Here is a 21,311-nt window from a genome sequence, read left to right as displayed (position 1 = left end):
ACAGACAATATAACCATCTTCAAAAGAAAAAGACTGGACTTCCTTGAAGTAGCCTGCCTTGCTGCACAGTAACACCCAGGTGTGGTACTCAGAAGCAGGGCCAGGTTCTCATGGTTCTACTGACATGACCTGAACACAATCAAGATATTTGTTCCTTTTAATTTTATAACAATGAAAGGTTTAGCTAGAGAAAATGGAGAAAAGCTCAAAAAAGAATAACAAGGATTTATAAGCACAATCACTTCATATTAAGAAACTGAGTTTTATTCAGCATTCTATATGAGGCACTAATGAGAATAAAAGAAACTAAAATTCAATTGTACATTTGAATTTAAAGAATTTCAAGACAGTACAAGCACACAGCTTGTAACCAATATCAAAAATATGAAATGACACATTTACAAGACACAGAGTATACAATGGGAGTGTCCTATCACAGGAAGATAGTCTGAGTAGCTGCAATATTTCCAGTCTGAAGACTCTAACCTATACTGTTCTGCTGTTTTCCCCAGGGACAGCCAAGAATTCTATGAACAAGAATAACAATATTGAAAGCTGTTCTTGGACAAGAGATGCTCGGAACAAGTGTGAGGCTGGCCCAGAGAAACAAGTAAACTGGCCTAATGTTCAAGAAATGGAACACTAGCAATGCCTGAGAGCCCTAGTGTTTACATCATATAATCAAGGAAGCAATTATATTTAAGCTATAATTTTAGGACTACACAGAAAATCACATTTCTTCAGACAATAAGTTCATATTATACTATTAAGTATTTTAAAGCAACCTGTACCTTTTGGTTAAGAGACAAAAAAAATAATTGGGATTTTTAGAAATAAAAAATGAGATGCATTTGAAATTAATAAAGCATATCAATGACTCAACTAATGACATACTCCCAAATTAGTTCTGTTTAAGCGCTCAGGGATAACCAAAGCAAACAAACTTGAAAATTTAGAACATACAAGGAGACGTTTCAAAAACTGCAGACATTAGAGAAGGGGAAAGTGTTTTAGTCATGTAGTATTTCATTACAAAATCCTCCTTTAATGTAAATATTACACATAAGCAAAGTAAGAAAGAGAAGGGGGAAAACTTAACTAAAGATTGACATGTCAGAAGAGTTCAATATCTTAATAATTCTATTGTTGCCTCCCACACAGGGGTAAAACAATCCTTCAGTTTATTGCAAACACATCTTTAAAAAAATCAGCCATAACATTGAAGCTATAAGACAATCTTTAATTATTAGCACTAGACAGTAAAGCACAAAAAACTTTGAAAAGTAGATAGGGTAATATTTCATTGGACAGTACATGTAACAGCTTTTTCTGTCTCCACTACATCCAGTGATGATAATCATAGGCTAGTTTCTAAACAAATGTTAAATTTAAAAATTTGCAAAATCCATGGTTGCTCAAGAATACTATTGTGTACACAGCACATAGGTTGTCTTACAGGAGATACTAGCTTGGTAAGCTTCAGGTGGCAAAATGCTAAGCTGTTGCATTTGCAATCGTCCAGCCGGCTGTTCCTTACTTTGGAGAGTGGTAGCATGTGCCATTAAGAGATAACCCTGCTGCCACAGTCTTCCTCTCACTGTTGGATCCACTACCATAGAGCCTTCAAGTCCTTAAGATGCCAGGCCTAGCAAAAAGCCTCCCACGAAGCCGCTGGATATCACAATGTTCTGCTTGATAAAGTCTGTTGCCTAAAAATCAAAGTGTCAATAAAAATACTCATAATGATGCTACAAATATTACACTGAATTAGATATTAACATATTAACTAGATTACATTACATTGAATGAAATACGACAACAGAAGGACAAATGCACAATTCTACTTATGTACACTCTAATTAACTGGCAGCCCCAAAACCAAAATAAAGGTTAGGGGAAGGGAAATTTAGGGAAATAGTACTTAATAAAATTTTTAAGTTATGCAAATGGATAGTGGAAATAACTGTACAGAAGCATGTATGGATATGGTGCCTCTAAATTGTATACTTGCACATGGTAAACTCGTATTTATCAAAATGTATGTATGTATTCAAAAGAACTTCATATTTATTGAATTCCAGATAAATAACATTCCCAACTATTTTCTTTTTTCTTTCTTTCATTTTTTTTTTTTTTTTGGTCTGCTTTGCCTTGAAACACAATTTTATTTTGTAGCTCAAGCTAACAGGCTGATCTATAATTCATAGCAATCCCCCTGATTCAGTCTCCTAAGTGCTAGAATGATAGGTATGAGCTACCATGCTTGGCTCAAACATCATTAAGATAATGTAATCCCCAATCATGCTTTCTATGAAACCTATTATCAAAAAACAGAAGGCAAAAAGTCTCATTGTCTTACTTCTTCAATTATATTGTTGATTTCAGGTGCTGCTTTATTTGCTCGCTTCTTAATCTGTCTCTTGGCTTTGTTTACATCTTTTTCAACTCTCTTCCAGTCGATCTGTACATAGCCACTGTGACTGGCAACCTGCAAACATGCAATGAGAATGAATACTAGCCCAGAAGTAGAAGGCAGGCCATGGAGTTTTGCAGGAATTCCCAGAGCTTCTAAGTAAGAAGCTGTTATTGACTCGCCAATGTACTCAGTCAATAGGCATCGAACAAAGGGGACTTTGTTCCCACTCTTCTTACTCTGTGTAAAATGCAGAGTTTTAACACAGTAACTAACCAGCTCCTTAGACGCAAGCAACACAGAATTAAGAAAAATATAGTACATGCCGGGAAAGATTCAAAAAGCTGTATTATAACAGCTTTCATCCTACCCTTTACAATAGGGAATCAGCTAAAAAGACAGATTATCTCAAGTGTATGACTAATAAAAAGTACCTTTGACTTAAATAGATGTGAAATACCTAGTAATCAGAAAGCAATCAGTTGACAAGTTATTAAAGAAATTTCAAATAGCCTGATAAAGGCACTTCACTAGCTCTGAATCGACTTAATTTAAGAAGAGAGTATGGGGAAAAGGGAACCTTCATTTACTGTTGGTGAGACTGCAAACTGATGTAGTTTATTTGGATATCAGTGTGGAAAATTCTTTTTTTAAAAAAAGCTAAAAATAATTCCACCAAATAACGCAGCTACACTACTCTTTGGCAAATGCCCAACGGACTCAACATCTCCTCCACAGATACCTGCTCAGCCATCCATGTGCACTGCTCTTCTGTTCACAATAGGTAGGAAATGGAAACAACTTAAAAGTCCTACAACTAACTGATGAATGGGTAATGAAAATGTGGTACATATATACTATGGAATGCTATTCAGTTGTAAAGAAAATTGAAAGAATTTCCAGGTAAACCGAACTAGGAAACATTTTACTGAATGAGGTAGCCCAGACCCAGAAAGACCAATACTACATGTTCTCTCTCACCTGTGGTTCCTACCTCCAAATCTTCAGATTTGAATATATAACCTGGGCTAGCCACAGAAATCAGGAAAGAAAAAGGGGCTCAAAAGTACAGGGTGTGCTAGAGATGGGAATAGCAGGATACAGCTGATATGCAGGGGCATGGGGAAGAGAAATGGGCAATGAGGCTTAACTGGGGCGGGGGAGGTCAATACAGAACAAGGAGCATGAGAAAGAAAATAGAACTAAGGATGTTTGAAAAAAGCCATAAGGAATCACATTATTTTTTTATTTACCTAAAATGTACAATATAAATGATAATGCATATTATATTTACATATAATATGCATTATCATTTATATATACATATATGTATACACACACTCATAAAGTTATGCCACTTAGGCTGACAATACTACCCACAAGAGCCACTGACTGTTAAACAAAAGCTGATGAAAAATGCCATCTTGAGTTGTTCAGGAGTCCAAGAGACTCCCAAAATAATATAGCCAATTGCTACTGCCTTTGGTAATCTCCCAGAAGTTGAAAGTTAGTATACATTGCTGAGCACACCATGCACTTCAAACAGAGGACTTGAAGGATCTGAGCTAGACATGATCTGGAACCTTTCTCCCTGAGGACTAGCTCTCTTAGTACCAGGAGGTGCTATACAAAATGTCAAGGGGGAAAAAAGCAACCAACTGTCCTACCCATCCATTATACCTATTAATCACAACAATTACCAGTATAAGAAGATAGCCCTAAAGGCACAATAGTGACACTTATATTGTGGTAGTAACAACCCTAAAGGCACAATAGTGACACTTATATTGTGGTAGTAACAGCCCTAAAGGCACAATAGTGACATTTACATTGTGGTAGTAACCGACAGATAGCTATCCATTTGGACTTAAGGCCTGCTCAACAGGAAGAAAATTCTGTCTAGTACTTACTGGAAACCTAGCCAGCCCCACAGAAGTAGTGAAATCATGGACCTCAGAGGTGAGTCTAGTACTGCTACTTTAATCATCATTATTCCCAACTGCATTCTAAATACTTCTCTTGATATCCAGATAAGTGTAGCTTTTACCCATAATCAAAACACCTTTGCTTTGCAACAGATGGATATGATTATAAAACACAACTCAGACATGAGGGATACATCTATAACACAACTGCTGCACCTAAGGCTCATGGAATATCTCAGAATAAAAGGGGGAGAATCTAAGAGGCAAGGGACCAGGAAATTTGCTGTAAGAACTTGTCTCCTTCAAATGGCACATAAGCTACACCCATGAAATCTCACCAATACAGCTGCTTAAAAAGGACCTGAACAGTGAGAATACCAAATACACAGCTCTAATGGAAGAGAAAGTCTTCTCATGGGGCCCCACCCTTACACAAAGAACTACAGGCAACTAATGATGATTCCTGAAATGGGGAGAATTAGTCAACCCCAGAGTAGAGACTCTAATTGGGTATCTGGTTCCAAGTTGTCATCTCTGAAATCATATACATACATGCAACACTAAATGCATGCATTTATACCTATATGTAATAATAACAAAGGGAAGGAGGCCATGAAGTTTGACAGCAGGGTATGTAGAGAGAGTTGGAGGTAGGAAAGGGAAGGGAAGTAACGATGGGCTTTCATTTTCATTTAAAAACTTTATAGTAATTGCTTTCCATAATAAATTTCAGATAATTAATCCTCTTATAAAAACTATAGCTAAATGCTTATTCATCTTAAGAACCCTTACATGAAACTACTGGGCCAATGGCAAAACTGGAACAGGAACAATAGGGAGATGTAACCAGTGTAAGTAAAATCTAAATATAAATAAGTACACAAGAAATAAATAATTAAACTATATATACTACTATTAAGTCACTTCTATCAGTCTGATACATTCTTTATAGGCTTTTAACCACATCCAAGGCTTTTAAGCACATATAAAATATTTCAAATAACAAAAATATCTGATTTCATATAAAGCATCTGACCTGCACCTTAGGCTCTATTTGTCTCTGTGACTGATTCCACAGTAGACTTTGTTTACCTGAAGCTCTTCCTAATACTCACTCACCAGGTACCCATCAGACTCTGGCCTCAGCAAGAGAGGCGATCAAATTGTTTGTCATCAAACTTTTCTGGTAGAGCCTGACACAGGGATATGGATCATAGGCCGAGAAGTGATAATGAACTTTAAAGGAGGCTTTCTAGATAAAAACTGAAAAGTTGCCTTACAAAGTATTCAAACTAGTTGATTGCTTTGTAACCTTTATAGAACTTAACTGTAGGTTGAATTTCCACAGATCTTTTTATTGAAATGCAAAGTTTTTATGCATGTGCATGGCTTTAGTTATTGTTAGAATAGCCAAAATGCTCCCCATGTTAACACACACTGAAGTAGAGTATCACACAGTTGCAGGGAGATAAGAAACCTTTAGACGATTAGTTCAATGTCCCTCTGGGGTTCTCCTCTCCAACACCTCCAAGCAATCCAAGTTCCTTTCCTGCACTCTCACCACACCACAGGCACCCATCCAGCTTGGCCTTGACCATATGATTATAAAAACTGTGAATATCTGTATCCCTGGTAACAAATAATGTCATGCAAGAAGATGAGTGAGAAATGCTGGGTGAATGATAATAAAGACCATGAATAAATATTAAATCTCCAAAACTGTGCTAACCAACCTGTTTCAAGGAGCACTCAACAAAGTAACCGGACTAGATTATCCCAATGGTTCCTATTATGTTTACGAGTAAATGAGAAAATGGTTTCCACAGATGAGATTTCCTTGACACGTTCACTTCTAACTTATCTATATAACTATAAAGAAATGCAAACTAGGCAGACTGGAGAAAAGTGGAACACTTTTTGAAATGTATTTGACTTTCCTACAGTACTTCAATATTTAATGACACTGGGTAAAGAAGCTTTATTAGCATAAAAACTTCTCCATTAGCCGGATGGTGGTGGTGCACGCCTTTAATCCCAGCACTTGGGAGGCAGAGGCACGAGGATTTCTGAGTTCGAGGCCAGCCTGGTCTACAAAAGTGAGTTCCAGGACAGCCAGGGCTATACAGAGAAACCCTGTCCCAAAAAACCAAACCAAACCAAAACAAAAACAAAAACAAAACTCAAAAAAACAACCAAACAAATAAACAAACAAAAAAACAAAAAAAACCATGTTAAAAATAGCACCAAGCTTTCAGACAAAGATTCATTTCTGCTTAGAAGCTGTAAGGAGGTAAGGAGGTAAGGATGGGGCTTCCTGTTTGTCAGCCTCACCATAAATGATGCACTGGGAAGACTCCCCAATTCCCAATTTCAGGTTTTCAGAATTTTTTTTTTCTTAGACTAGCGAGATTTTCTGAAATAAAGACTCCCATTAAGAATTTAGAGTTACATCAAATTTTAGTGCCTAGTTCTTAAACAGGAACACATCATCAGACACAGATGTGTTTTTTTTTTCTTTTTTTTTTTCTGACAGCCCTGCCTGTCCTGGTACTCACTCTGTAGACCAGGCTGGCCTCGAACTCAGAAATCCACCTGCCTCTGCCTCCCAAGTGCTGGAATTAAAGGCATTCGCCACCACTGGAAGGTTTTTAATACAAGCTAGGAAGGGGAGGGGCACACTTAGAAAAGGGGCTGGGGCTGCATGTTTAATTCTTAACATTGCAAAACAAAACAACAAAACACCAACCAAAAACAAAAATTATGGAAGCAAAAGCTGTAGGGAGAGGTTTTACAACAAAACAAGAGCTGAAAATGTAGCTCAGTGGTAAAGCATTTGCTTAAATATGTACAAGGCCCTGTGTTTGACCCCTAATGCCACAAGAAAAAAACAAAACAAAACAGGAGGGGAAGGGAGGGGGGATGGACTAGAAGGAGGGAAGCAAAGGAAAAATGGATGGATGGATCAATAGTTGGATGGATGGAAGGGAGGGAGGGAGGAAGGACGGAAGGAAGGAAATAAAAAGGCAAGCAGACATGGCAGAGGAAATGGCTCAGTAGGCAAAGGGTCTGCTATATCAGCATGAAACCCTAATTTTAATCCTTAGTACTGACATGGAAATGCAATCGATGTATTCTTACTAGAAGCACTTGGCAATCAAAAGGCTTTAATATGTTTGTTTTGTCTCAGAGGAATGTGAAAGATGAAAATGGGTTGTAGCTCAGTGGAGGAAGGTCCGCCAGGCATACACACGAGGCCCTGGGCTCAATCTCCAGTACTGCAAACAGACAGCTATCACTGCAGTGTTGTCTGTAACACTGAAAAAAAATAAACTGGTAGATAAACATTCTGTATAGACACTGAGAACTTCATGCATGAGAGACCATTTGACCCAACACCCAAGACCTGTGGCCAAAAAAGGCAATTACTTCAAACTAGCACCTGGCAATTTAAAAAAATTTCAGCCCAGTCACTCTTTAAAAAAAAACACAACAAAAACAAAAACAAACAAACAAACCAGTTATTCTTCTTTTTAAATTCACTTTACATCTCGCTTACTGCTCCCCTCCTAGTTACCCCTCCCACCCCCTTCTCCTTTAAAAGGTTGAGCTCCCCTGGGTATCCCTCCCACCCTAACATATCAAGCCTCTGTGGGAGCTTTTAAGAACCTTTTGTTTTCAATTCAAATTAGAGAAGGCATCAAAGCACACAATTTCTTCCTATCTTCATGGGCTACAGACAAGCAGTTAAAGTGGTTTCCACTGATGTTAGTGCTCTCCTACATAACAAAAATGGAATTCAGGAGGGTCAATTTCATATAAACACAGTCTACCTCTGAATCTCTTCATATATCTATCTATCATAAATATCTCATAGGAATTAAATAAGCACAGGGTTGGTGCTACATGTATGGCAGTGGTAAAATGCTCGCCTAGTGAATTCTCAGTAACAATAAATTAATAGACATAAAAAGTAGAAATGAAAAACTGCTAGAAACTGAAGTTGAAAATATTTCCCAGAAAGTAAACCAAAAGGAGAACTAAAAAAACAGGAAGCTAAGCTATGAAAATTAGACAGCCAGTCTAGGAGATCCGTATCATAGAAAATATACTGGCCAGGCAGCGCTGAGAGTAAACAAAGAACAGGAACTTATTAGCTAATATAAAAAAAAAAGTGTTTGAGTTGAAAAGGGTTACAATGGGTAAGAGCAGGCCCACACCAAGGACTACAATGTGACAAACCAGAAACACACACAAAATCTGCTAAGGATTTGCTGGGAGGTGGGGGGTGGGAGTGGGCGGGGAGGGAGGTCTGCATACAAATAAATGGCCAGGCACTAGAACTGCTTGAGACTTTAAACAGCAACACTGAACTTGAAGACAATGCAGCAAGATGTAAACTCAGCTACATTATTACTCAAATGGGGGACAAAATGAAAATGTCAGACATGAAAAAAAATCTCAAAAATTACACTGTTCATACTTATTTTCTCTACAAGTTATTTGACGATGCAATAATGGAAAGGCATGTCCCTTGAAAATAGGAAACCAAGACAAAGCAAAGGGAATATCCAGAATGGTTCTGAGAGGAAAATCCCCTAGAAAACTAGCAGGACTGAAGATCCTAAGACGGCCCTCTCCAGAACACTAAACAGGTTACCTAATGCATATTCCTCCAAGAGAAGACTGAGATAATAGGAATACATCAAAAGAAAACAATCCCAGATGCCTTACTCGAAATAAGGGTCTAAACCTCAGTGTTTCTGTTGCTTTTTCTGCATTAAAAAGAAAATGAATCTGTTCATTTTTATTCTGTTTTATATGCCTGTTTTCTGAAGAGAGAAAGAAGGTAAGGAGCTGAGTGGTATGGAGATGGGAGAATCTTGGAGGAATGGGAGAGGGGGAACCATGATCAGAATGCATTGTATGCATTTTCAATTAAAAAAAACATGAATCAAGAAGCTCACTTAATCATAGGTGCATAACTATGAAATAATACTCAAGATGGGGCCAGAAGACATGGGGGAGGGACAGAAAGCATTCAGGTGGAAATAGAACAGGATGACTCAAAAAGAACAGTGAATATTCCATAATGTGAAGCCAGCAGTGAACTCCTGCAGCTGAAAGATCAAAAATTCATCAGTCAGGGAAAAGGAGGCTCTGTGAGAAGTTAAAGAGGCTGCTTCAAGGGAGGGGTAAAGTCAGGATAGAAGGAGTAGAGGATTAAGCTCTGACAAGCCCTATACAAGTATGTGTCCCTTATTTATGGGCACATATAACTGTAGAAAGCTGAAATACTCATATAGCATTGTCTACTGTTCTAAAGTTAAGCAGGGATAATGGAGAAATCTGTAATTGGCTAGGACTCATTAGTTGTAAATACTACTGTACTCAGAGCAGCTCCAATGTCTATTTTAAGAAGGCAATAAGATAAATATCTACTGAAAAACATTTAATATTGTTACCAGCAAAGCTTTAAGTCTTAACCCAAACTAATAGTTATCTTTAATTATAAGCAAATGTTATGAACTATGGAATCAGGCCTAAGCATGTTAAGCAATTAATTAGCTTAAAAGCTGCTGTTTCTTTCTCTAGTTTTTCTTTCAGGTCCCTCCTACTGTGTTTTCAAGGCTAATTATATCTGTGGGTGAAAGTGATTTGACTCAGACAGGACCTATGTCCTTCTGCTTTAGACTTCAAAAATGACAGTCTTAGAAAAGTAGGAAGTACCTTGATAAAAATGTGGATTTGAACAATGAATACTGAACAACTGAAGTAGACTTCTAAGAGGCAAACATGCAAAAGTAGATGAAAACAAACACACAATTCAATTTTGTCAACAGTTTTAGTCCACTCTGCTTCAGTCTAGTGCCCTTCGCACTGAACAGAAATGACAACTCAGTTTTCAAACTACTGACAGACTTATGTCTATCTATCATATCATCTGTATCATTCTATACAAGTGCAAGCCAAATCAGCATAAGTGAAATCCTCTTCTATATAAATACTAGCATACATCCAAATAACCAAATTTAGAAATTAATCATATTATTTTACTTCTAACACAAGAAATATTATTCTTAATATTGTTATTAACGAAAATATATCCTTAAAACAGCTGGCTGGGAAACTACTTACACCAGCGCTTTATTCATATAAATATTATCTCTTTGCACTTAAGATGACTCTGTTGGTTATTACAGGATCGATGGCTTAGGCACTAAAGTCAGATTCTGGTTGCTACGAACAGCAATCATTTCTTAAATCTGGAATAACTAACAGTTCTCTGCATCTTTAAAATTGCTAACATTTATTCCCAGAGATCCTCAATTTTGAGATTTACTGTATTTGAGCTTCTTCAGGAAATGCTATTTTAAGGAAAATATATATCAAACAGACATAATGGTAGATAATATCCTCATAAATATTCTTGATAGCAAAGGATTTTACCCCTAAAAGAGCATGAACAAAATTAAAACTTTAATCCACCTGTTGCAGAAATAGGACTATAGATAGGATTATGGTTTTATTTTTTAAAGTTAAATTTCCACTTTCTGCTTCTTCCTTCCTTTCTGACTTCTCTCCCCCAGAATGTCTCAATATATATCTGGCAGCCCAAGGCTGGCCTGGATTTCTATATTCTTCTGTCTTAACTTCTCTCAGCCTTTGAAGTGCTGGGATTCCAGGCCTATACCCCCACACTTGGCTCTGGTTCTTCAGTTTAAAAAAATTGTTAGACATGTTATTAGTTGCTCAATGTTCTGCATTAGTTTATGGGAAAACTATAATGTACACACAGTGCGATCTAAACCAGGTATGGCTGCACACATCCATAAGCCCAGGATACTGGTAAAGTTCAAAGGCTCAACTGCTAAGATACATCCCCAAATCTGTTTGGTTTGGTTTGGTTTGAAGATTATGTCTTGCTTTGGACTTGTTGTCCTCCTCCCTCGGCCTCCTGAGTAGCTGGGATTATGGATGTATGCAACGACACCGGACTCAGACATCACATCACACTGTGAGCATAGTAGAGAATCTAGAAGTATTTGTTTTCTTGCATGACAGATACAAGCTTTCAAAGCTCATTATGGTTTTTCTATAAACTAATGTGTAAAAGAAAAATTATACCTTCTATTGAAATGACCAGGAATGAAATTGATAGGTAACATTCTCTGCTCTGTCCAAACATTGACATATAAAGGTCTTAACATACCTGAAGAAGAAGGAAACCACCACCTACTGCAGTTGCAGCAAGTTTTCCAACCTTCTGGAATAAAAATCCTGCACACCTTTAATGACAGAAATAACAAAAGATGAGAACAATCATTGATGTACTAAATTTCGTCTACATTTTATTGCTTTCCTAATAAAAGCTTAATGTGTCTCAATTTCTTTTGATAGTGTCCTTTGCCCACTCAGAAATATTCAGTGTTTTCCTTCAGTCATACAGGGTGGTTAAAATGCAAACTCTAAAATGTCTTAGGATTTGCTGCGTAATGAGGAAAAGGTGAGAAGAGGGAGACTTAAAAGGAAAAGCAAAAGAGCAGCTATTGAAAACAATCAGGAGTACTTGGGTTCATTATACTCCCACATTTGTGTAAGCTAAAATTTCCCACAGTAGTCACTTGTTTGGTTTGCTTAATGCAGTCAGGGTGTTTCATAACACCTGGGCAACACTCACTCTATCCAAACCAGCTCCAATGCAGTTAGTTTCAAATGCATCAACATCTTTGTGTTATTAATTTCCTGCCTATGAAAAACTTTCCTGCCCCTTGTGTTATTCCACTTTGATGATTACACTGCCCACATTTCTCACACCTTCCTTATCTAGTATTAATTTTCTGTATTGTTTTGTCTCATCTAACTTTGTAATGTCAGCCTATACCTCCTGAGCACACTCATGGTCCCTTCACTATCGCAGATTTCTAATCCTAGTCTTGTGTCCTGAATTGGTCTTCCAAATTAGTGTCCTTCATGAGACTGTACTTGGAAATCAGGTCACTATTTATGTAATTAAGCAAGATGAGGTCATACTGGAGCACAGTAGCCCTTAATTCAATAGGAGTTATGTCACAGGGACACAAACGGAGCCCAAACAGCTGCTACTGAGGCCCTAATTTCTAACTAATGGTAGTATCCCCCATTTGCCAGGTCATATTCATCTCAGACTCCCATTCTTATCTTCAAATACCCCATCTAGAAAACAGTACCTGTTTTCTCTTTCCTATTTTTATTATTAATTTTTTATGTAGTCTGTGTGTCTAAACATTCACACATGTCCAAGCACAATGTACTTGAATTGGTTCTCTCTGCCATGTGGTACCTGTGGATAAAACTCAGGTCACCAAGCTTGGCATCAAGCCTACTTGCTGAGCTATCTTGCCAGCCCTCCTTTCCACTCTTAGGGGCATCATTACCTTTGGAATGTAATGTTGGGATTCCATAGCTTTGCTTCTGGGTCACACTCTAAAAGCAGAATCAGTATTCAAGGCCTCCAGGTCTCCTAGCAACCACCTATTCGCATACTAGTTTTCATTTCTTATTATCAAAAACTTATGGCTAAATCCAATCTCCTTAAGCTATTCATGTCTTGAGTTGGTCGGTCTCAAGTGTTAAGTTAGGTTTATGCCTATATTGACTGTTCCTCTTTTATGCCACAATATCACATCAATGTTATATCCTAAAAAGATTTCAAATGTTTTCTACTCTGAATCTAAACTACAGTTCAAGTCATTACAACAAATCACCTATGTAGCTGGCAATATCACTTAGAGTTAGAATGCTTGCAAGGTCCTGAATTTGTGCCCACATAAGACAAAAACAAAAACAAGCCACCTGAATATAAGTGTCCTATTACACAGATCAGGTCATAGAGAGAGCTGAGCAGGTAAAAGCACTTGCTACCAAGTCTAAAGACCCCAGTCTGATCCCCAAAACCCACATGGTAAAGATCAAACTCCTACTAGCTGTCCTCTGACCTCCACATATATACTGGGACACATCTGTGCCCCACACACAAATAGATGGATGTAAAAAACAAATACCCACAAACTACATAGCTCCTGGGCTAAATACTTGTCTGATACTGACAATCCAAATTTATTGTTGTTGTTGTTATTGTTATTATTATCAAGAATATGTTTCTTATACAGGAGTCAGTAAGAAAGAAAAAAGAAAAAAAAGCAAGTAGTGAGGTCTTCATTAAACCCCAGGTTGAATGCTACAGCTACACAAGCTGTGTACCAGTCACTAAGATGGCCCTACTAACTTCTGCTCTGCCATTAGGGTTTTCAGGAAAACCTGGCAATTATGGGCCTTCTTAGCAGGTTAGGTGTGTAAGAAGAAAATGTGCAACGATCTGGCTTTCGGCCATGATTCTCACTAACCAATCACCTCTGGCACCAAATTATAAATGCATTTAAGGGGGCAGAGTTGTAGTCATCCTACAGTGAGTCATCTAATTGACCAAGGCCCTCAGCAGAAATTTCCTTTCTAACTGTATGATTTTTCAACAAAGCAGTATTAATATTGTGCCTGTGCTCCATGGACTCTTCACCATAATTGTTCTTTGTTTTAAATTATAAAATGGTATTTACAAGAAGGCATGGGGGCATCATTATTCCAAGGTTCATAAAAAACACACATGAATAAATGTCATTTTCCCATGCCAAGAGGAAGTATGTAAATATTTTAATTAGCACAAGATGAATTTACCTTAAAATGTAAAGAAAAAAAAAACAAACGCTTACGACTTACTCACTGTCACTTCAAAAAAAGAGTCATCAACATATTTCAAAATACTGAACTGTTTCTGCCCCTTTTTATCTGGTTAATATTTTATTCCAAAAGTAATAGAATTAAAATACATGGTAACAACAATGTAAACATGTGCTTACATGAGCTATTGCCTGATTAATGGTTATTACCCACTCCTTATTGTACTCCAAATTATTGCATAATAAGTAATCATTGCATTAATTCTAATGCAAAGGCAATCTTCTCAGATCTTCTTCAAAGCACTATCATAATCAGAACCAGTACACAAAAATATGGAATCTGATGCATCATTGTGAATAATTTTTACAGACCATTAATGCTTCTATGTACAGAGCTGAGAATCTTGGAGGCTAGTTCTGCAATGGGAGTTCTCATGTTTTTTCCAGTTATTGGCACTGAATAGCAAGTAACAACTTACTTATAATTAACTTGCTTAAGTTGGAAATGTGTTAATGAATTAAAGGAAGGGTAAAGGGTGTAAATGGAACTATGGTGGGCCTTTGACAGAGGGGAAATCATCAAAATCCAACCAGGACTATCTGAAGGCTGATACAACCAATTAGATCAGGGAAAAGCCCCAGAGTTGTGTTATTCTGGAATTTAAAAGTGGGGAGCCACTGAAGATTTACGGAGGCTGTGCCATTTACAAAAGGACAAGAGCCAGGTTCCCACTAAAATTTAATGAAAAGAATGTTCTCACCAGCCAGTCACGCCACCCATTACAATCTGAGTAGCTACTGAGTATTTTTCTACCATAGGTCCGGAACTGTGGCCAAATACTCGATTCCACCAGTGGTGTCTTCTTGCATACTCAGTTAAATCCAACACTTCGTAAGATTCGTCATCGCTTTCATAGTCTTTAAAAATACAAAATGGAAAAAAAAATCATTCATTCTACAGTCTGAAACGTCTCACAAGCTGTTTTCATAAAACCTGTGGGACAACACACTGTCATGTCTGGTCTACAACTAAAAAGGCCCAGATGTAAACGAAGGAGTGTGATTAACTCGATCTGGACTAGGGCCTCAAGCATAAAGGGCCTAGCAACAGCATCAGCATTTCCTTTCCCAAGGCTTAGGGACGCGCAGCCAGAGGCCAGCTGAATTACAAAGCAGTGGGCGGTCACCCGCACAAAGAGAATAAGGTCAGGGCAGGGTACATTTCCATCTGTGGGAAAAGGGGGTGAGGGGATGATCCTTCCATGAAGGGAAAGGTCAGGAACCTAGCAAGAGGAAATCAGAGCAGGACTAAAACGCAACCAACCATGGAAATCAACCCGCCAACCCTCCTAATTTTGCAAGATGGAGAAGGGCTCGAGGTGGGGGCAGGGCAGGGTCTAGCCTTGGTTAGGTGTAGGTGAGCATGCTAAATTTCGTAGAGAGGGAAAGGAGACCTCTGGTTCAAAGGGGCTCTCGCAAAGGGGCTGTACAGCGACAGAACCCCAGAAACACTGGAGGAGGGAAAGGGAGAAACACCATAGCAATAAAAGGTCGAGTGCTGTGGGCAGCGTCCCAGAGACTACTTCGGGCCCTGGCTGCTCACCTTGGGGAGGGGGGTTCCGGGATGCCATGATACCGCCAGCGGCCAGTTGGGGGTGGTCCCTGCCCGCCTCTCCCCACCACTTTAAAGGACGCTCTAGGCCGAGCTGGAAGTCTATGGTCTCTCGTTTTCCTCAGCCTCCTCCTCCTCGCCCCGCCCACACAGTCGCGTCACCGCCACTCTTCCCTGTACACGACCTTCAACAATTTGTGCGCAGCCGCAAGGCTTGGGATTTGTGATGGAATAGCTGGGTCCCCGCCCTCCTATTGCTTATGGGAAATGTAGTCCGTGCTCTTTTCCACTGTAGCCTGGGCATTACCCCAACCTGCTCTAAGTTTCTAAGAGTTTTTTGTTGTTTTGTTTTTGCTTTTTTTGTTGTTTTGGTTTGGTTTTTTTTTTTTTTTTCGCTAAAGGAATGGAGGGAGGAGCGGCTAAGGGTAATAGAACAAGATAATCAGTTTAGTGTTGGAGGACTGTCCTTAACAAGTCTTTAGTCAGGATGCTTCAATGAAGTTGTCTTTCTGATTAGGTGTTCTTTTTTCAGGCCCTATCTTTGGCCTTTAGTTCTTGCAAGAATTCTGTTGGCTTTAACAGAAATTTCAGGCCCACTTCTCGCTTGATGTCTAATAACCCAGACATTCTCCAGTAAGAACCCTATTAAACTAGCTCAGCAATAAACTCTCTTGATGTCTCCTCTTGGTAGGACTCTACACTTCGATCCCCTCAGATTATGCACTATAAATCTCCAGCTTTTCGTTGTTGTTGTTGTATTCCAAATTAAAATAGACCCACTATTTTAACAAGTGTCAAGGAAAATATTTTAAAGGTATTTTTTTAATGAAAAAATTTTAATTAGATATTTTCTTTATTTACATTTAAAATGTTATCCCCTTTCCTGGTTTCCCCTCTGAAAACCCTCCTCCCCCTATCACCTCCCCACTCCTCCAGCTCACCAACCCACCCACTCCTGCTGCCTGGCTCTGCCATTCCCCTATGCTGGGGCATAGAGCCTTCACAGGACCAAGGGCCTCTCCTCCCATTGATGACTGAAAAGGCCATCCTCTACTACATATGCAGCTGGAGCCATGGGTCCCTCCATGTGTTTTCTTTGGTTGGTGGTTTAGTCCCTGGGCATCCTGGGAATAGCGGTTGGTTCATATTGTTGTTCCTCCTATGGGGCTGCAAATGCCTTCAGCTCCTTGGGTCCTTTCTCTTGTTCCTCCATTGGGGATCCTGTGCTCAGTCCAATGGATGGCTGTGAGCATTCACTTCTGTATTTGTCAGGCACTGGCAGAGCCTCTCATGAGACATTTTTAGACAACATCTCACATAACCTAAGATTCTCTGGAACTCCCTATGTAGAGCACTCTGGCCTCAAACTTGCACAGACCTACTTCCCTCTGCCTCTCCAGTATTAGGATTGTTTGTTTGTACACATGGTCACACTATGTAGCTCAGGCTGGCCTCTGATGCTGGATTCCTCTGTCTCACTCTCCCCAGTGCTGTGATTACTGACATTCACCACAAAGCTGTGATTTAACAATTGTTATTATTTAAATGTGAAATAGGGATAAAGTCTAATTTTTTTTACCACAAATTTCCATGGATTCTGAAGAGTATAAAAACATGTTGGATACCAAAAAGCTAACCCAAGTTCACATAAATCAGCACCAAACTTATTTTAAATATGCATTCTATCTCTTCCGGTCTGCGGCAGCTCCATACCACCTTGGGCTCGATCTGCAGACAGTCCCACGGTCCCCAAAGGACTCTCCACACGATCTTAGGATCACTGGTGAGTGGAAGACAACATCAGTTCCAAACCAATCTTGACGGGCCTGTGCCAGCAGCAGGAATGCATGAAACCCACCTGAATAAGGGGCTCAAGTCCCTTCCTGTCAGTGCCAGCTCCTAGCCACCTTGGGCACAAACTCGGCGGATGTTCCCACAGTCCACAGAGAACTCTCCATGCTGCAGGCACCCTAGCACACCCAGGATCTTAGGATCACTGGTGAGTGGACACAACATCTGTTCCAAACCAATCGTGAAGGGCCTATGGCAGCAGGAGCAAGGACTTGGGAGCCCTGCCTGACGAGCTGTTCAGGTTCCTTTTGATCAGTGCTGTTATACCTTGGTTTCAAACAGACCAGACAGCCCCATGGTCCCCAGAGGAGACACCACTTCCAGACGCTGTAACATGCACAGGATCTTAGGATTCCAGGATACTAGGATACTAGGATACCAGGATAGCAGGAGCTTGCTCACTCCAGGACCTCAGGGTCTCAGAGGAAGCTTGACTGCCAAGAACTCTGACACAGCCAGAATCTCAGGTTCACAGGAGCCCGGAATCATAGAATCACAGAGAAACCTGGACATTGAGGAGTACTGAATCAATCCGGATTATAGGAAGGACAGGCTCCAATCAGATACATTGAGGGCAGCAAGCACTTGAGATAAACAGATGGCAGGAGGCAATCATACAAACAGAAGCAACAGAAACCAAGGTTAGTTCGCATCATCAGAACCAAACTCTCCCACCATAGCAAGTCCTGGATACACCATCACATCAGAAAAGCAAGATATGGATCTAAAGTCACTTCTCATGATGATGATGGAAGACTTTAAGAAGGAAATAAATAACTCCCTTAAAGAAATACAGGAAAACACAGGTAAACAGCTAGAAGCCCTTAAGTAGGAAACACAAAAATCCTAAGGGATCCTAAGAGATCCTAAGGGATCCTAAAAAAAATCCTAAGGGATCCTAAGAGTTACAGGAAAACACTACCAAACAGGTAAAAGAATTGAAAAAAAAATCCAGGATCTAAAAATAGAAGTAGAAGCAATAAAGAAATCACAAAGGGAGATAACTCTGGAGATAGAAATCCTAGGAGAGAAATCAGAAACCATAGATCCGAGCATCAGCAACAGAATACAAGAGATGGAAGAGAGAATCTCAGGTGCAGAAGATTCCATAGGAAACATGGACACAACAATCGAAGAAAATGCAAAATGCAAAAAGATCCTAAATCAAAACATCCAGGAAATCCAGGACACAATGAGAAGACCAAACCTAAGGATAATAGGTATAGATGAGAATGAAGACTTTCAACTTAAAGGGCCAGTAAATATATTCAACAAAATTATAGAAGAAAACTTCTCTAACCTAAAGAAAGAGATGCCCATGAACATAGAAGAAGCCTACAGAACTACAAATAGACTGGACCAGAAAAGAAATCCCTCCCAACACATAATAATCAGAACAACAAATGCACTAAATAAGGATACAATATAAAAAGCAGTAAGGGAAAAAGGTCAAGTAACATATGGAGGCAGACTTATCAGAATTACACCAGACTTCTCACCAGAGACTATGAAAGTCAGAAGATCCTGGACAGATGTTATATAGACCATAAGAGAACACAAATGCCAGCTCAGGGTACTATACCCAGCAAAAATCTCAGTTACCATAGATGGAGAAACAAAGGTATTCCATGAAAAAACCAAATTCACATAATATTTTTCCATAAAATCAGCCCTTCAAAGGATAATAAAGGGAAAACACCAACACAAAGATGGAAATTAGACCCTAGAAGAGGCAAGAAAGTAATCCTTCAACAAACCTAAAAGAATATAGCCACAGAACAGAATCTCAAATCTAACAACAAAAATAACAGGAAGTAACAATTACTTTCCCTTAATATCTCTTAAAATCAATGGATTCAATTCCCCAATAAAAAGACATAGACTAACAGACTGGCTACATAAACAGGACCCAACATTTTGCTGCATACAGGAAACCTACCTCAGGGACAAAGACAGACACTACCTCAGAGTAAAAGGCTAGAAAACAAATTTCCAAGCAAGTGGTCTAAAGAAACAAGCTGGAATAGCCATTCTAATATCAAATAAAATTGACTTCCAACCCAAAGTTATCAAAAAAAACAAGGAAGGGCACTTCATACTCATCAAAGGTAAAATCTTCCAAGATTAACTCTCAATTCTGAATATCTATGATCCAAAAGCAAGGGCATCCACCTTCATTAATGAAACTTTAGTAAAGCTCAAAGCACACATTGCACCTCACACAATAATAGTGGGAGCCTTCAACACCCCACTCTCATAATTGGACAGATCCTGGAAACAGAAACTAAACAGAGACACAGTGAAACTAACAGAAGTTATGAAACAAATGAATTTAACAGATATCTACAGAATATTTTATCCCAAAACAAATTGATATGCCTTCTTCTCAGCACCTCATGGTACCTCCTCCAAAATTGACCATATAATCAGTCACAAAACAGGCCTCAACAAATACAAAAATAATGAAATAATCCCATGCATCCTATCAGATCACCACAGACTAAGGCTGATCTTCAATAACAACATAAATAATACAAAGCCAACGTTGACATGGAAGCTGAACAACACTCTTCTCAGTGATAACTTGGTCAAGGAAGAAATAAGGAAATTAAAGACTTTTTAGAGTATAATGCAAATGAAGCCACAACATACCCAAACTTAATGGGACACAATGAAAGCATTTCTAAGAGGAAAACTCATACCTCTGAGTGCCGCCAAAAAGAAACTAGAAAGAGCACACATTAGCAGCTTGACAGCACACCTAAAACTCTAGAACAAAATGAAGCAAATCCACCAAGACAGCATGAAATAATCAAACTCAAGGCTGAACTCAACCAAGTAGAAACAAAAGAACTATACAAAGAATCAAACAAACCACGAACTGTGGGTTTTGTTGTTGTTTTTGTTTTTGTTTTTAGAAAATCAACAGGATAGATAAACCCTCAGCCACACTGACTAGAAGGCACAGGGATAGTGTCCAATTAACAAACACAGAAATGAAAAGGGAGACATAACAACAGAACCTGAGGACATCCAAAGCATCATCAGACCCTACTACAAAAGACTATACTCAACAAAACTGGAAAATCTGGATGAAATGGACAATGTTCTAGACAGATACCAGGTACCAAAGTTAAATCAGGATCAGATTAATGATCTAAAGAAATAGAAGCAGTCATAAGTAGTCTCCCAACCAAAAAAAGCCCAGGACCAGATAGGTTTAGTGCAGGGATCTATCAGACCTTCAATGACAACCTAATTCCAATGCTCTTCAAACTATTTCACAAAATAGAAACAACAGGTACTATACCCAATTCATTCTATGAAGCCACAATTACTCTGACAACTAAACCACATAGATTCCCAACAAAGAAAGAGAACTTCAGACCAATTTCCCTTATGAATATCGATGCAAAAATACTCAAAATTCTCGTTAACCAAATCCAAGAACACATTAAAATGATCATCCATCATGATCAAGTAGGCTTCATCCCTGGGATATAGGAATGGTTTAATATATGAAAATCCATCAATGTAATCCACTATATAAACAACCTCAAAGACAAAAAAAAAAAAAAAAAACCATGATCATCTCATTAGATGCTGAGAAAGTATTTGACAAAATCAATTATCCATTCATGATAAAAGTCTTGGAACTATCAGGAATTCAGTGCCTATACCTAAACATAATAAAAGCAATATACAGCAAACCAGTAGCCAACATCAAACTAAATGGAGAGAAACTTGAAGCAATCCCACTAAAATCAGGGACTAGACAAGGCTGCCCACTTTCTCCC

General features: G+C 38.8%; 1 protein-coding gene across 1 annotated transcript; it reads right to left on the bottom strand.

The window, feature by feature from the left end:
- Nucleotides 1-242: 242 nt before the first annotated feature.
- Nucleotides 243-15,823, bottom strand: Fundc1 (FUN14 domain containing 1). Its single transcript, XM_021153364.2, has 5 exons — nt 15,655-15,823; nt 14,813-14,969; nt 11,549-11,624; nt 2,360-2,488; nt 243-1,709 (listed from the first exon to the last, which is right to left on the bottom strand). The coding sequence occupies exons 1-5, from the start codon at nt 15,680-15,682 to the stop codon at nt 1,632-1,634; spliced, it is 468 nt and encodes a 155-aa protein (XP_021009023.1). The 5' UTR covers nt 15,683-15,823; the 3' UTR covers nt 243-1,631.
- Nucleotides 15,824-21,311: the final 5,488 nt, after the last annotated feature.

The sequence above is a fragment of the Mus caroli genome, unplaced genomic scaffold, assembly GCF_978045245.1.
Source record: "Mus caroli unplaced genomic scaffold, Mus_caroli_1 scaffold_5, whole genome shotgun sequence".
Taxonomy (NCBI): domain Eukaryota; kingdom Metazoa; phylum Chordata; class Mammalia; order Rodentia; family Muridae; genus Mus; species Mus caroli.
Note: the sequence above shows the minus strand (reverse complement) of the source record. Positions and strands in the feature narration are given on the sequence as shown.